Source organism: Penaeus vannamei, chromosome 10 (assembly GCF_042767895.1).
Source record: "Penaeus vannamei isolate JL-2024 chromosome 10, ASM4276789v1, whole genome shotgun sequence".
Lineage (NCBI taxonomy): Eukaryota > Metazoa > Arthropoda > Malacostraca > Decapoda > Penaeidae > Penaeus > Penaeus vannamei.
In genome coordinates this window covers 39,811,803-39,826,953 of record NC_091558.1, presented here as the reverse complement: position 1 = coordinate 39,826,953, position 15,151 = coordinate 39,811,803, and the positions used below count along the sequence as shown (strand labels likewise).

Here is a 15,151-nt window from a genome sequence, read left to right as displayed (position 1 = left end):
TCCCGCCCATGCAGTGTTGCATTTATGCATGCATGCATGCACACTGCACACATGCACACATAAGCATACATAAATATACGCACACAAGCACGCGTGTAAGCACACCCACTTAATAAATGTGCATTAACATACACATACGCATGTATGCAATATAACACACATGAGTACGTACGCGCACCCCGACTCATGCATGTATGCATGCAAGCACGCACACATGCACACGCAAAATCACACACAATTCACATTTCATAAACAAGGTGTGAATATTTCATAAACAAGGTGTGAATATTTCATAAACAAGGCGTGAATATTTCAAAAACAAGGCGTGAATATTTCAAAGATTATGTGTGGAATATCATTATGTGTGGATAAAATCTCTTGCTTAGTTCGGCTAGAAAATAATCGGTAACATGACCATTCATTTCGCATCTTCATAAATAATGGCAACCTATCTGATTTAGAACAAGAAATCGGATGCAGTTTTCGGCGGCAAACGATCCAATGGAACACAAGGTTGACTGAACGGCTTAGTAACCGCGCTAAATATTCAGGTTTCTTTGGAAAATAAAAAAAAAATATTTGTTGTATCCTGTGTTCGGACGCAGTTACTGGCCACTGACTTCGAGTAAGTGCGCAAAAGAATTGTGCAAGAATGTGCAACAGGTACCAGCGTAAAGAAAAAAAAAGAAAAAGAAAAGAAAAAAATAACATGGGACACCGGCTCAAACACAAAAGACAAAAGTTGTGAGTTGTGATCCACCAGATGCTAACAAAGAAGAATGAAATCTTAAATTCTACGTATAAGGAGAAAAATAATGTATATATTTGATCATTGGTGTATCGATATACCTAGTTATTTAATGAAAGTGGAAGAAGGGAAGGAGAGAAAGAGACAGACAGATAAAGGGAGAGACAGATACCCTGACAGACAGAATAAAGAGATAATGACAGGGAAAACGGTGGTGTTCCAAAAACTTCAATCTTGCTCACCATTTTCCCACGTCGATAAATATAATGAAATCAGCTGTCGGACTTTGCCATTGCATTCAATCTAAGTATATCACTGAAAAGTTTATACATATTACTAAAAAAAAAAAAAAAAATCTTCCATGACTATCCCTAGAAATTGAAGAATATAATTCAGAGTTGCATGTACATATCTATTTATTTTGCAAAGCATAAATTTAAAGAAACAAAACAGAAAGACTTAGGTAAAGTTGCTGAATCTGAAAAGTAAAAAAAACGTTTCGAGTAAATGGCAATTAGTGCGCTCTTCAGCATGATAAAGACCTTGTTTCTAATTCCTTATTTTGGCTTCACATCCGTTCACAACGAAGTAAATTCCAAGACTATAAGGTAAACAAATTTCCTCGTAACCGCAGTTGTTGTTCCAGCCTGAGCAATGATAAATAGAGTATTGGTTCGGCTACAATGAAGTTAGATCCTCCAAAACAATTCATTAGACTTTGTATATATCCTCATAAGATAGTTTCATCAATAGTTTCATCAGTTAACTTGTGATTAATAAGATCTTCACTAGTTTGACCTCCAAAACAATTCACTTACATTTTACTTATATCCTCAGTCATTTCACAAGAGTTACATCAGTTGAAGGGACTGTCCCTGGCGATTTTGGGTCGGAGTGGTCGAAAATGAGTTATGGTCAGTTTCATATTCGTAAATAAGAGTAGAATCACCCACGTGAATATGAACTTCGGCGGCGAAGAATTTGGACAGCGCGCGAGGCCACAACCCCGAGTCCCACTGCCGCTGTCAGCGATTTTCACCCTTCCGCACTCTCGCTTCACAGGAGCTAATATGATGCATTATATTTTGACATTACCTATTGAAATGGATCACAGGAAGATAAAAGTGTCTTATAACAGTTTTATACCAAAATGAAAGATTTACGTTATGAAAGACGAAGAAAAATAAAAATAATCATAATTATGCGACTTTTCAAATATCTTTTCCATAAAATATAGTATATTTGATTCGATGTTGACAAATTCATCATAAAAGTATGTTTAGGGTTCGGTGATAATACATGAGCAGTTACAAGTCTGTATTTCCAAAAACAAACTCGCAACGAATAGATATTCACACGGACTGGAGGCCCGTGCGCGTTCAAGGCCGTCTCACAGGGACCCACGCGACAATGCTCCAAGCGACGCCACCGCTTTAGACTTTTCTGATTGCAATAGTTTTACGTTTGCGCTTTTATTTGAAACTAATTAATCGATTAAACATCATTATGTCAGTGTAAATCCATTTACTAGAAAAAATAAATGTAAAGAAAGAGTATGGTATAATTTATTCGTGTAAACTCGTAAAAATCGGCCTATAAATATCTGATACCAATTGTTACATCACAAGAAGCATCCACGATAAACGAATATAAGAGATTTGTATTTCAAAATATTTTTGATCTATCAACGTTATCTTAAGGGAACCGTCCCTAAAAGGGGCGTGGCCAATTATGGGGGTGGGGGGGGGGCATATTGGTAAATGTTTCTAAGAAATAAATGGTCCTATGGATTTTCTTGATTTTCGGATATTTTATGTATTTTCATATTCCGCATCTTTTGATACCAAATTTGTTGGGGTTCCGCTTTTTTTTTTTCACATGTGTCTGCGCAGGTCTCTTGTCCCAGAGGATTATGAATTGTGTTATGAAAAAAAAATGTGAATGAACATCAATGAATTCCTAAGACAACTACGTCACGCTTTTTTGGAAATTCAATTTAGTTTCCTCAGAAAAAAAAAATAATTTTTTGTCTTTTTTTCGATTTTCAAAAATTCGTATAAAAAAATTAAGCAACATTTCAATAAAATCGTGACGTAGATGTCTACGCATTTCCACAAGGTTTCCAAAGATAATTCCAAAATTTTAATCGGACAAAAACTCTGGGACAAGGAATCAACCGTAGCTCGAATAAAAGGAAACATCGAAAAACAAACAAACAAAAAGTTGGATATTTGAAGATCATTTTTTATATTTTTTCATTTATGGATCTTTACCATTTCATTACTGTAGAAACTAATCTTATTCCTCTTTCAAACGCATTTTGTTAAGTAAAGATATGATCATTAGTCTCTAAGTTATAGAAACAAACAAACAAATGACTCCCGTGAAAAGGGGCAAATCCAGACCCAAGACAATATGACCGTTATGTAAAATCGGTTGTTTCGTGTTTTCTTGTGTATATATTCGTTTACATGTGTACACGCATGTAAATTATTGTAAAGGTACATGGTCGTGCACGTGTATATGCGTATATGGGCATATACCTATTAGTTCCATAATTATTTATTTATTTTATTTTTATTCCAGTCTACTCTTCTTCTCCATCGCCTAACCACGTGATTCCGCCTCGATACAAGCGATAAACGCTTAGTCACCAGCGGAGTACTTGTTATGGAGGGACAATGAATTGTTTAGTGTTCGTTACAAATAACCGTTAATGTGTGATTATTAACATCTTTAATAATTTTATCTCTCCTGACAATTCGTATTTTCAGCGTTTTTTTTTTTTTTTTTTTTCTATTTACTCTCCCCTGGAGACTCCTCCTTCAAACGCCGACGGATTAAAATATCAAGAAATATTTTTTTTGGGGGGTAAGAATAAACAGGATAAAAAATGAATGTGTAGATTGATAGACCATATATATCACGCATCACATTTATTAGCAGCTCTGGCGATAGATTGTATCAGCTTCAGTTATAATTAGTATGGTGAGTATTAATGAAGATGATGATTTATAATTAGTATGATGAGTATTAATGAAGATGATGATTTATAATTAGTATGGTGAGTATCAATAAACATGATACTCTCAGAACATCAGAAATGGTTACCACCCATGACATGTCGAAAACACAGTAAATATAAGCGTTTTATGAAGAGGGAAATATTATTCTAGATCAATACATTATTTGTTTATTTGTTGTTTTCCTCCCCAAGATAAAGGCTCTCATGCTCTGACAGAACATACGTATCTCCCTTAGATAAACGCTGAAGCTGCATCAAGGTCGTTTGTTATCAAATATATGGCATATGTCAGGTGCCTTTATCCTTTCCCAGGTGGTATGTTCGGCTCCTATTCATGATGCAGAAACGAGTTGTAATATTAGAGAATGCAGCTTAATGTGGTAGTTTATTCGTAGATATTCCTAAGCAATTAAAGCGATTATCTACGTATGTGTGAAATCATTAATATGTCAGCTTGAGATCGTACTGAAAATGCGAAATTGGATGACGATGAATCTTTATTAATTCGGCTCTTAATATTTCTTAATATAGCGTCCGGTCATAGATCAGGAGAAATATTTAAATGTGATTCGACATCTGTCATATTCATCATTTTCTATCATTTGGTTTATCAGTGAATTATGTTTCGTGCTACTGTAGTCTATAGCTTAGCTATCCACCGATCGTGTGAGCAAGCATCACAAAAAAACACAAAAACCGGATAGTTCACTATATCGAGGTTCACTCTGCCCTGCACTTTTTTTTTTTTCTTACAACACAATGCCAATGTTTTCCTATTGTTGAATTTTAGCATTAGGCGGTATGTTATCGTAAAAAAAAAACATCTGCGATTATTTAAATGTGATTCGACATTTGTCATATTTATTACTTTATATCATTTGGTTTATCAGTGTCATGTTTCACATTCGTGCTATTGTAGTCAGTGAATTATGTTTCGTGTTACTGTAGTCTGTAGCTTAGCTATCCACCGATCGTGTGAGCAAGCATTCCAAAAAAACACAAAAACCGGATAGTTCACTATATCGAGGTTCACTCGGCCCCGCACCTTTTTTTTTTTTTTTTTACTACACAATATTTTCCTATTGTTGAATGTTAGCGTTAGGCGGTATCTTTTCGTAACAAAAACATCGGCGGCAAGGTAGTTGGGAAGAGCAATTCACCAAATTTACATTAATACATGACAAAATAGCGGAATAATATCACAGAGATCACAGGTATTATATAACGGGGTTTTGTAATGTTTGCATGCATAGAATAATAACGTGCACTTAAAGATTACTCTCACACCTTTAGTGATGAAACAGACCACAACTTTAGAGCAAAAGTCACACTAATTGACAATATATATTTTACCTGCACTGTTGCTTTTGTAATATCGAAGGACTACTCACCCACACACCCACTGCCAGGACGATCAGGAAATACGAAACAATGACCAACACATCAGGCCATTGCAGCACCGTCGTTTCCTCCTCGTTATCCATCATTTTTCTTCCTCCCTGTTCGTGTCTTGCTTATTTCCTCTTCTTCCCTGTTCGTGTCTTGCTTATTTCCTCTTCTTCCCTGTTCGCGTCTTGCTTATTTCCTCTTCTGCCCTGTTCGTGTCTTGCTTATTTCCTCTCCTTCCCTGTTCGTGTCTTGCTTATTTCCTCTTCACCCCTTTACGCTCTTTATGCAATCCCTGCGATGATCGACTCTGAACCGCTACGGAAGCAAAACCTATATCGATATATATGTCGATACAGATGTCGATACTGCAATTTTCATTCAGAAAGCCTGTTCCACACGACGATCCGAAGATTGTTTACTCGACCGCTTCCCCGCCAAGACCTGCCTGGCTGTACCGTGCTCCTCCTCTATATCCCTGGGGTGAGTAGGTGACCTCCAGCTGTACGACAACGTTTGATGATTGTTGCCAAGGTGTACCCTTTTTTCGCTGCTTTGCTTTGTGCGTTCGTGACGAACAGGCGGGCAGGCGGGGAGGAGGAGGAGAGGAGCTCAAGAAAAAAAATCGTGAAGGGAATGATGATGTATACTAGTAATGATGATGATAATAACAATTATAATGATAATGATGATGATAACAATTATAATGATAATGATGATAACAATTATAATGATAATGATAACAATTATAATGATAAAGATGATAATAACAATTATAATGATAATGATGATGATAATAATTATAATGATAATGATGATGATAACAATTATAATGATAATGATAATAACAATTATAATTATAATGATGATTATAAAAGTGATAGTAATAATAATGACATGAATAATTTTTTGACAATAATTATCATCTACTAATATTATTATTATTTTTATGATAACTATAGTAATGGTAATAACATTGATAATAATAATAACGATCATAATGAAAATGATGGTGATGATGATAAGGATGATAATAAAATTATTAATAACAAAAATAATGGTAATGATAAAGATAATAAAACAACGACAATAATAATAATAATGGCAATAAAATAACTAAGATGATTGATAATGATATTAACGATTATATAATAATGATAAAAGTAATATTTACAAAAAAGGAAAACCAGCGCTCTACCATTGACCTATGCCACTCACAATAGCAATAAAAGTAATTGCAATGATAATATCTGTTAATGATAATGATAATGCATATTTCAAGCAAGAAAACAATGGAAGTTCTTTACTTTGAAAAAAAATCGCTATCATTCTTTCTCTCGTGTTTTGTTGTTCTGAAGACAATAAGAAGACTCCACGTATTTTTAATGTTTTACATCACTTTAAAACACGGCCAAAGGTATACGATCATCTTATGTATATATAATAGAAGGAGATAATACCTAAAATTCTCATTTCTGAAACATGCACTCATAAGCCATTAAAATCCTCTATTTCTTGGACGCGTAACTGGTTAGATATTTATTCGAATTCATTATATGCTAGAGTCCCCTTTTTCTCTTCAGACAAACATAAAGATAATCATAATTCAGTATAACCATTCCGAAAGAGTAATTTATATAAGTGCCTATCAAAAAAGGAAAAGAAAAAAATACACACGTTTATACTCATAAATACATTTATACATACATATATACATTCAATGATTAACATACATATACATATATATATATATATATATATATATATATATATATATATATATGTGTGTGTGTGTGTGTGTGTGTGTGTGTGTGTGTGTGTGTGTGTGTGTGTGTGTGTGTGTGTGTGTGTGTGCACTATATATACTGCATACACTGTCTTGCGATTCAATATCCTAAAACCTTATTTTCACAAGTTATAAAGGACATATAAACAAGACATCCAACACATATCTCCTGTTATATAACTGGGATAGAAAGACAAAGAAGCTGAAGATGAAAGTTATCTATACACTGTATTAAGATAACACACGAGTAGACAAACGGAGTGCCGCCAGTAAGATTTAAGCATGTAATTACAACTGCATATATACAAAGTCTTCTATACCACGCCAAAGCTACTCAAGTGATACACATGATATGATATGCAGATATAACAAACGAGAGATTAATAATAAATACACAGATTAAAATTACACACATACACTTAGAAACACAGCGAGTGCCAGATTTTCATCGAATTGTATAAAGTTATGCAAGTAAATTCAATATGTTACATGCATTGAATGTATTCCGTATAAAAGAAATGGTAACTGCTGATGTAAAACCTAAATGACATTGTTCCTTTATAAAAAAAATAAATAAAGTAATAATAATAAATAAGTAAATAAACAAATAAAGAATAATAACAAAAAATAATAATAATGAATAAAGAAATAAAATAATAATAATTCATTCATTCATTAATAACAATAAATAAATAGAATAATAATAAATGAATGAATAAAATGATAATAAATAAATAAAATAATAATAAATTAATAGATAAAATAATAATAATGCATAGATGAATTAAATAATAATAATAAATAAATAATAAAATAATAATAATAAATGAATAAATAAAATAACAATAATAAATAAACAAATAAAATGATAATAATAAATGAATAAATAAAATAATGATAATAAATGGATAAATAAAATAATAATAGATAAATTAATAAAATAGTAATAATGAATAAATAAAATAATAATAATAAATAAATAAAATAATAATAATAGATAAATAAAATAATCATAATAAATATATAAATATACTAATAATAATAAATGGGTAAATAAACTATTAATAATAAATAAACAAACAAAATAATAATAATAAATAAATAAATAAACTGGGGAAAATAAAGTGCATTTTAGAGAAAAAATACTTTAACATGAGCTACTAAGGTCATTAGAATAGGAAGAGATAAAGTTTCTTAAAAATCAATTAAATGATAAGCAAGAACAACAAAGGTTATGTACTAATGAGATGCAGCGATAACAGGTTTGAGGCGCGAAAATTTAAAAATTTAAATTTAAATTATACATATATTCTAAAAGAATTTTTAAAAAGTGTATGATTCTGGTTAGGAAAATCAACAGCCAAATCTGTGTGGGAATAATGCAAAATTAACGATAATATTCACTGCTAATGCAAGGAACATACAGCTAGGTAGCTCCACCTCCAGTGAGACCACTGAATCCAAAAGTTATATTTTTACTTCCTCCCAAGAGTATTTTAATGGCTGTTGATAGTAAGCAATTTTTCGTTATCATAAATAGAAAATGAAAATATTATTTTTCTTGTAGGTAATTATAACAATATCTAGTAAATTACATAGATAATTATGCATCTAGCTATATCTGATATCTCACAGCTCAGTCTCATTGACTGACATTATTAGCTCCGCCCCTTATTTGAGAAGGATAATAAGTGTAGTATTTTATGGTAAGTGTTTTTTCAATGTATCTTCTTTGAAAATGGTTCAGTAGTAGCAATTGTAAAGTAAAAAGAAAAGAAAAAAGACAATAAGTCATATTTGCAGTGAATAAAGGTGATGAAATGGATTTTCATCAAGATGCAGTGGGTCTAAGGGCGGCTTCAGATTGCTCTATATAAGTTAATCCGTATTAAAGTTTAATCCAGATCTTTAGTGCGCATGTGCAATGACAGCGTCTATAATCAGCCTTTAATACACCTCTTAACCAGGAATAAGGGCTTCTTCAATACGCATTATGAAAGTTCATCCCATATAAAAGTTTAATTCAAATCTCTATTGTACATGCGCAATGTCAGCGTCCAGAATCAACTTTTAATACAGTTCTGGACGAGCTTTACCTTTCGAGCTCAAAATTCAATCCTGCACATGCGCAGAACGAGCTAGTTCGTCCCACTAATCATGTATTTAATAACAACGGCATTAGCTCCATAAAAACATGGATACGAGTTGCCAGTCATGTTTATTATGAGCAATAACGAAACAAATCTTAACATTTTGATGGTAAAGATCTCTATTAAAGTTCATTAATTATTGTTATAAGTTGTGTGATATTTAAGCTGGTGATATTATTAAGATTAATGTTAATGGTGATTAAGATGGTCAACACCCTCAAGAAAAATGAAAAGAAAATCTCATAGAGAATTCTAGAGTTGACAGATACAGAAAAGGCAATATATAGGTACCTTGGGCAATGACAGCATCATTATCTAGACATGTCCATCGCCTTTGCACGTGATCATTTGCAAGAGTATTGCCTAATTATCTTTTTCTCTTTCTGTTTCCTCTGTTTCTCTCTTTTTCTTTTCTTATTTTTTATGTTTTTTCTTCTTTTTTCTTTCATTTGTATTTTCTTTTCTTTTTTCTTTGAATCTTTCTTCTTCGTTTCTTTTCATTTGTCATTTATTCTTTTACTACTACTTCAAAATTTACCTCTTCTTTCTCCTTCTTCTTTTTTCTTCTTAGATATTTATTTTCATTTATGTTTAATAATTTATGATTATCTTTTTTATGTCTATTCCTAGATATCAACAAGGATGGAGGAGGAGGGATGGACATCACTCCAATACATTATTTAGCTAAGAATAAAGTTTTTAAAATAACATCCAAATTTTTAATTACAAAAGGAAACATCAATGTGCACTACAAACAACTTCAGTGTGAAAGTTAATGCCTTACAAAAATAATTTTTAGCATTGAGAAACTGACATCCAGGAGCAAATAAATTATTCAAATAAATCAGATACCATACATACAGTGAATGCATTCTGTATTAAAGTATAGAAATGGCAACTGCTGGTATAAAATGTAAATAACATTATTTACGATACATAAATGTAAAATATATTAAACAATATAACTAGAAAGTGCATTTTAGAGAATGAAGAACACTTGAACATAAATTATCAAGGTCATTAGAATAACAACAAATGAAGTGTCTGAAAAAGCGTACCTTTTCATTCATGAATCAAGTAACAACAATGAATGTTACGTGTCTGTAAGAGGGTCGGAAATGTAAACAGTTTATATACAAATATTCAGGAAAAGTAGAAAAATGTGCATGAGCCTAAATAGGGAAAAAATACAGCTTAATCTGTTTATTTGAAAATTTAAACAGTTTATATATTCATTCAGAAAGTAGAAAAAAAACTACAGTCTAATCTGTTTATTTGAAAATTTAAACAGTTTATATACATACATTCAGAAAGAGTATAAATAATATGTATGACCCTAAGTAGGAAAAAAACTACAACCTATATTGTTTATTCGAAATTTTAAACAGTTTATACATGCATTCAGAAAGAGTATAAAAATACATATGAACCTAAGTAGAACAAAAACTACAGCCTAATCTATTTATTCGAAAATGTAAACAGTTTATACATGCATTCGGAAACAGTATAAAGATATGTATGAGCCTAGGTCGGAAAAAATACAGCGTAATCTAAGTGGGAACAGTACAAAAAACGAAAAAAAATAACAGATAACGTATACTCTGCCAATGACAGCATCATTATCTATACAAGTGCATTACCTTTGCACGTGATCGTCTTCAAGAGTATTGTGTGGGTTGTATAGGAATGTATTTTTCTGTTTGTTTGTTTTTTTCTTTTTAATCTTCATTTTTCTTTTTATTATTCTTCTTTTTATATTTTTCTTTGTATTGCCCTCTTCCTTTTCTTTGATTTTCTTTTCTTTTTTTTACATTTTCCATTGTATTTTTCTATTTTTTGTTTTTCTTTTTGTTTTCTTTTGTATTTCCTTTTTATTTTCTTTGTATTTTTTCTTTTTTGTATTTTCCTTCTTTTATTTTCTTTGTATTTTTCTTTTTTCTTTGTATTTGTCTTTCCTTTTCTTTGTATTTCTTTTCTTTTTTTGTATTGTTCTCTTATTTTTCTTTGTATTTTCTTTTCTTTTTCTTTGTATTTTTCTTTTCTTTTTGTCATTGTATTTTTCTTCTTTTTTTGGTGTTTTTCTTTTTGTTTTCTTTTGTATTTTCTTTTTATTTTCTTTGTATTTTTTCTTTTTTGTATTTTCCTTCTTTTATTTTCTTTTTATTTTTATTTTTTCTTTGTATTTGTTTTTTCTTTTCTTTGTATTTCTGTTCTTTTTTTTGTATTGTTCTTTTATTTTTCTTTGTATTTTCTTTTCTTTTTCTTTGTATTTTTCTTTTCTTTTTTCATTGTATTTTTCTTCTTTTTTGGTGTTTTTCTTTTTGCTTTCTTTTGTATTTTCTTTCTTTGTATTTTTTCTTTTTTGTATTTACCTTCTTTTATTTTCTTTGTATTTTTCTTTTTTCTTTGTATTTGTCTTTTCTTTTCTTTGTATTTTTTTTCTTTTTCTTTGTATTCTCTTATTTTTGTTTGTATTTTCTTTTTATTTTCTTTGTTTTTTCTTTTCTTTTTCTTTGTACTTTATTTCGACGTTTCTTTTCGTTTTTTTTTTCTTATTCGTCTTCTACTAATACTGCTACTGTTTCTTTTACTTCTCTCTTTTCTTCTCCTTCTTCCTCTTCGTCTTTTTCTTACTCTTCTGCTTCTTTTTCTTCTCCTTCTTAGAGACCAGTTAGTTAATTATATATATATATATATATATATATATATATATATATATATATATATATATATATATATGTATGTATGTATGTATGTATGTATGTATATATATATATACATTTATATATATGTGTGTGTGTGTGTGTGTGTGTGTGTGTGTGTTGTCAACAGTATGGCTCAATCTATCTATCTATCTATCTATCTATCTATTTATCTATATCTATATATCTATCTATCTATCTATCTATCTATCTATCTATCTATCTATCTATCTATCTATCTATATATATATATATATATATATATATATATATATATATATATATATAATGTATGTATGTATGTGAATATATATACATATATATATGCATGTAAATATATATATATATATATATATATATATATATATATATATATATATATATATCCATATATATATATATATATATATATCCATATATATATATATATATATATATATATATATATATATATATATATATATATATGTATATACATATGTGTGTGTGTGTGTGTGTGTGTGTGTGTGTGTGTGTGTGTGTGTGTGTGTGTGTGTGTGTGTGTGTGTGTGTGTGTGTCCAGAACATCCAAAATGCAAACACAGTTACCAGCGGTTTGGAGGGAAATGACAGGGTTCCTTAAAAAAAAGAAAAAAAAAATTATACGGAAAAGCATTTTGTAACGCGTGGTTATAACCGGTTTTCAACACACGATTTCATCATGGTCTAAAATCCTTTACTTTGCATCAGCGAGTGGACTCTGCGGCCCCATTTCTTTCCTATATCCTAATCCTGCATGTTGGGCTCGATGCAGCGGACAACGGTAGCTTGCCGTTCTTTTACTTCTCTCTTTTCTTCTTCCTTCTTCTTCCTCTTCGTCTTAATCTTACTCTTCTGCTTCTTTTTCTTCTCCTTTCTTCTTTTCTTAGCCAATTATGCTATTCAGTATATGCGTTATGATGGTTTCTATACATAATAGGATTAGTGTGAAGCTCTGATCACATTGGCATGAGTTTTTGTAGTTCCATTACTACCGTTGTATTTAATGCTAGTGTCGTTCTGTACCGTTTCTGATCCGTCCAAGTCACGACTTCCGTTGTCTGTGGGCGTTGATCCTCATGTCATCGTAAAACAGAACATTAGGGGAATTCCTGTGTCATTGCTATATATTTCGGAAGTTCATGTGCAGTGAATGTTGTCTCTTTGAGGTTTTTCCTCTCCTTCGGGTTGTTTCGACGAAAGTTCAATGTACCTCTGACGTTTATATAGGTATATGTATAATTTTTTCATCGTTTTACCTCAGATCATAAAGCGATATTTTTCTTTGTTCCTCCATTTCATCATAAGTATATTCTAGTTGTTTACTGTTTGCAGTTCTTATCACCATGGCTTTCACCGTGATGTTTGTTCTTGCTTGTTTACCTACCCAAATGAGGCGAAAGGAGATAAAAAAAAAATTAACCTGATTTAGAGCATATTGAATCAAGATGAGCTTAATGCAACCTCGGAATTTTCCATGGCGTTGTTCCGTAACGCAACCCGATCCACTGTGTTTTAAATTATGCCATTTTGTATCTTTGTCTTTCATTTCATTTCGTATGGGATTACACTTAGCTTAATTATATGACAAAGTGTTTTTTTCTGATGTCCATGCAGGATTTTTTTTACCTAAGTTTTTTCGTTTGTAATTTTGTTTACAAGTACTAGTAAATCCACAAGGTCCTTGTTTAGCTAGCGTTGCTTTGTTACCAGACTGTAGAGTATTTTTCTTGCGCGGGGAATATTACCTTTTTTCATGCGCGGAAAACATAATTTTGTCTACATTTGCGCGGACGGATCTGTGGACGGATGATGGAACAAGTGTGCGGAAAGGTCAAAAGAATTTTATGCGCGGAATAGGGATTTAAAAAAAGAACTAAGCGTGCGCGGAAAGTTACCCGAGAACTGCATTTGCGCGGACAGAATTTTACCCAACAATTTGACCAAAGTCTGCAGTCTGGCTCAGGTAAGCTAACCCTAGTCTTTACACGGATCCCAAACAGCTCAATCTTCTTTATTGCAATCCACTTTTCTTTCTTCTGCTGTATGTTAGATCCTCAGTTTATTTCTCATTTTCCCCTATAGAGGTATAGAGTAAAACATATATATTAAATATTTTTTATTCTTTAATCCGCTTATTCTTCGATTCTGTTGCGTATTTCAGCTTATAAATGGGATATGAAGAACATAGGCCTATCCCCGATATCACTAAAAGGTGTATGATAATCTTCATTTGATCTGACTCCATATAACCCTCCTTAACAGGTTTTGGCTTCAGAGAACATTTTACTGATTGTTATAATTGATTTTTGGGGGGGAGTATATACTAGATACCATAAAGCTCACCCAATTTCAGCTGAGTGAACAAGCTGGGACGGTTATTCCATCGGATGAATCCCGTGTTTTTCTCATAATGCGGAAGGTCAGTCGAATAGTTTGTGTTTTACAGTCTCTTTTACTTTGAATTTCCCAGTAGAGTAGCAAAATGAGTAATTAATTAATGTTGGAATTTAATGTTCTCTGCATTTTTGATAACTAATTCCTCAGACGGGGTTTTGTTTGTATGTATGTCCTAACCTATGCAGACTTGAGATAGGCTGGGTTACTCAGTTTCGTTTTAGATGAGTGTGCAGAGATAAATTCTTTTTTTTTCTAATTATGTATTGATGCTTACATACATCATGTCTGTCTGTATATATATATATATATATATATATATATATATATATATATATATATATGTGTGTGTGTGTGTGTGTGTGTGTGTGTGTGTGTGTGTGTGTGTGTGTGTGTGTGTGTGTGTGTATGTATGTATGTATTTATATATATTTGTATATTGCAATCTCATTTGGCAAACGAAATCGAAATCGAGAGAAAAGGGGGGAGGAAGAGTGGGGATAGAGGAAGGATAAGGAGGAGGAAAAGCAATTTAGGAGAAGGAGCCGGGGCTTCACCCAGCCTGCTCAGCGCGGGGTGGGGACTACGACCTTGAGCGCGGCTCGCCTCGCCACAAAGTTGCAAACGCGACAAGAACCTTTTATGACAGTACAGCGTGACAGTTGCTAAGTTGCCAACTATCAATTATCAATAGGTAATGGGCATACACAATAGTGCCCTATTGCGGCATATTATTGTTTATAATTTTTTGGCATTACTTATCTCAGACCCCAATTTCTTGCCCTGCGAATATAGGATTAGGCAAATTGTAATACTATGCATACGGACTATTCGCACCGCTTTTCCGATTTTTGCTTCATCGAACAGAAAAAAAACTGAAAATATCGGACACTTGAGACTTGTATGATACAATTTTTGGTCGAAAAAATTAGAATGTAA

General features: G+C 31.7%; 1 protein-coding gene across 1 annotated transcript in view; it reads right to left on the bottom strand.

Annotated features, from left to right (window-relative positions):
* LOC113825881 (sodium/mannose cotransporter SLC5A10) overlaps window positions 1-5,618 on the bottom strand; it is a 32,778-nt gene extending 27,160 nt beyond the window's left edge. Inside the window, exon 1 of the mRNA XM_027378726.2 lies at window positions 5,165-5,618. Within this exon, the coding sequence (XP_027234527.2) occupies window positions 5,165-5,260 (96 nt within the window). The 5' untranslated portion in view covers window positions 5,261-5,618. The remainder of the gene's footprint in view (window positions 1-5,164) is intronic.
* Window positions 5,619-15,151: the final 9,533 nt, after the last annotated feature.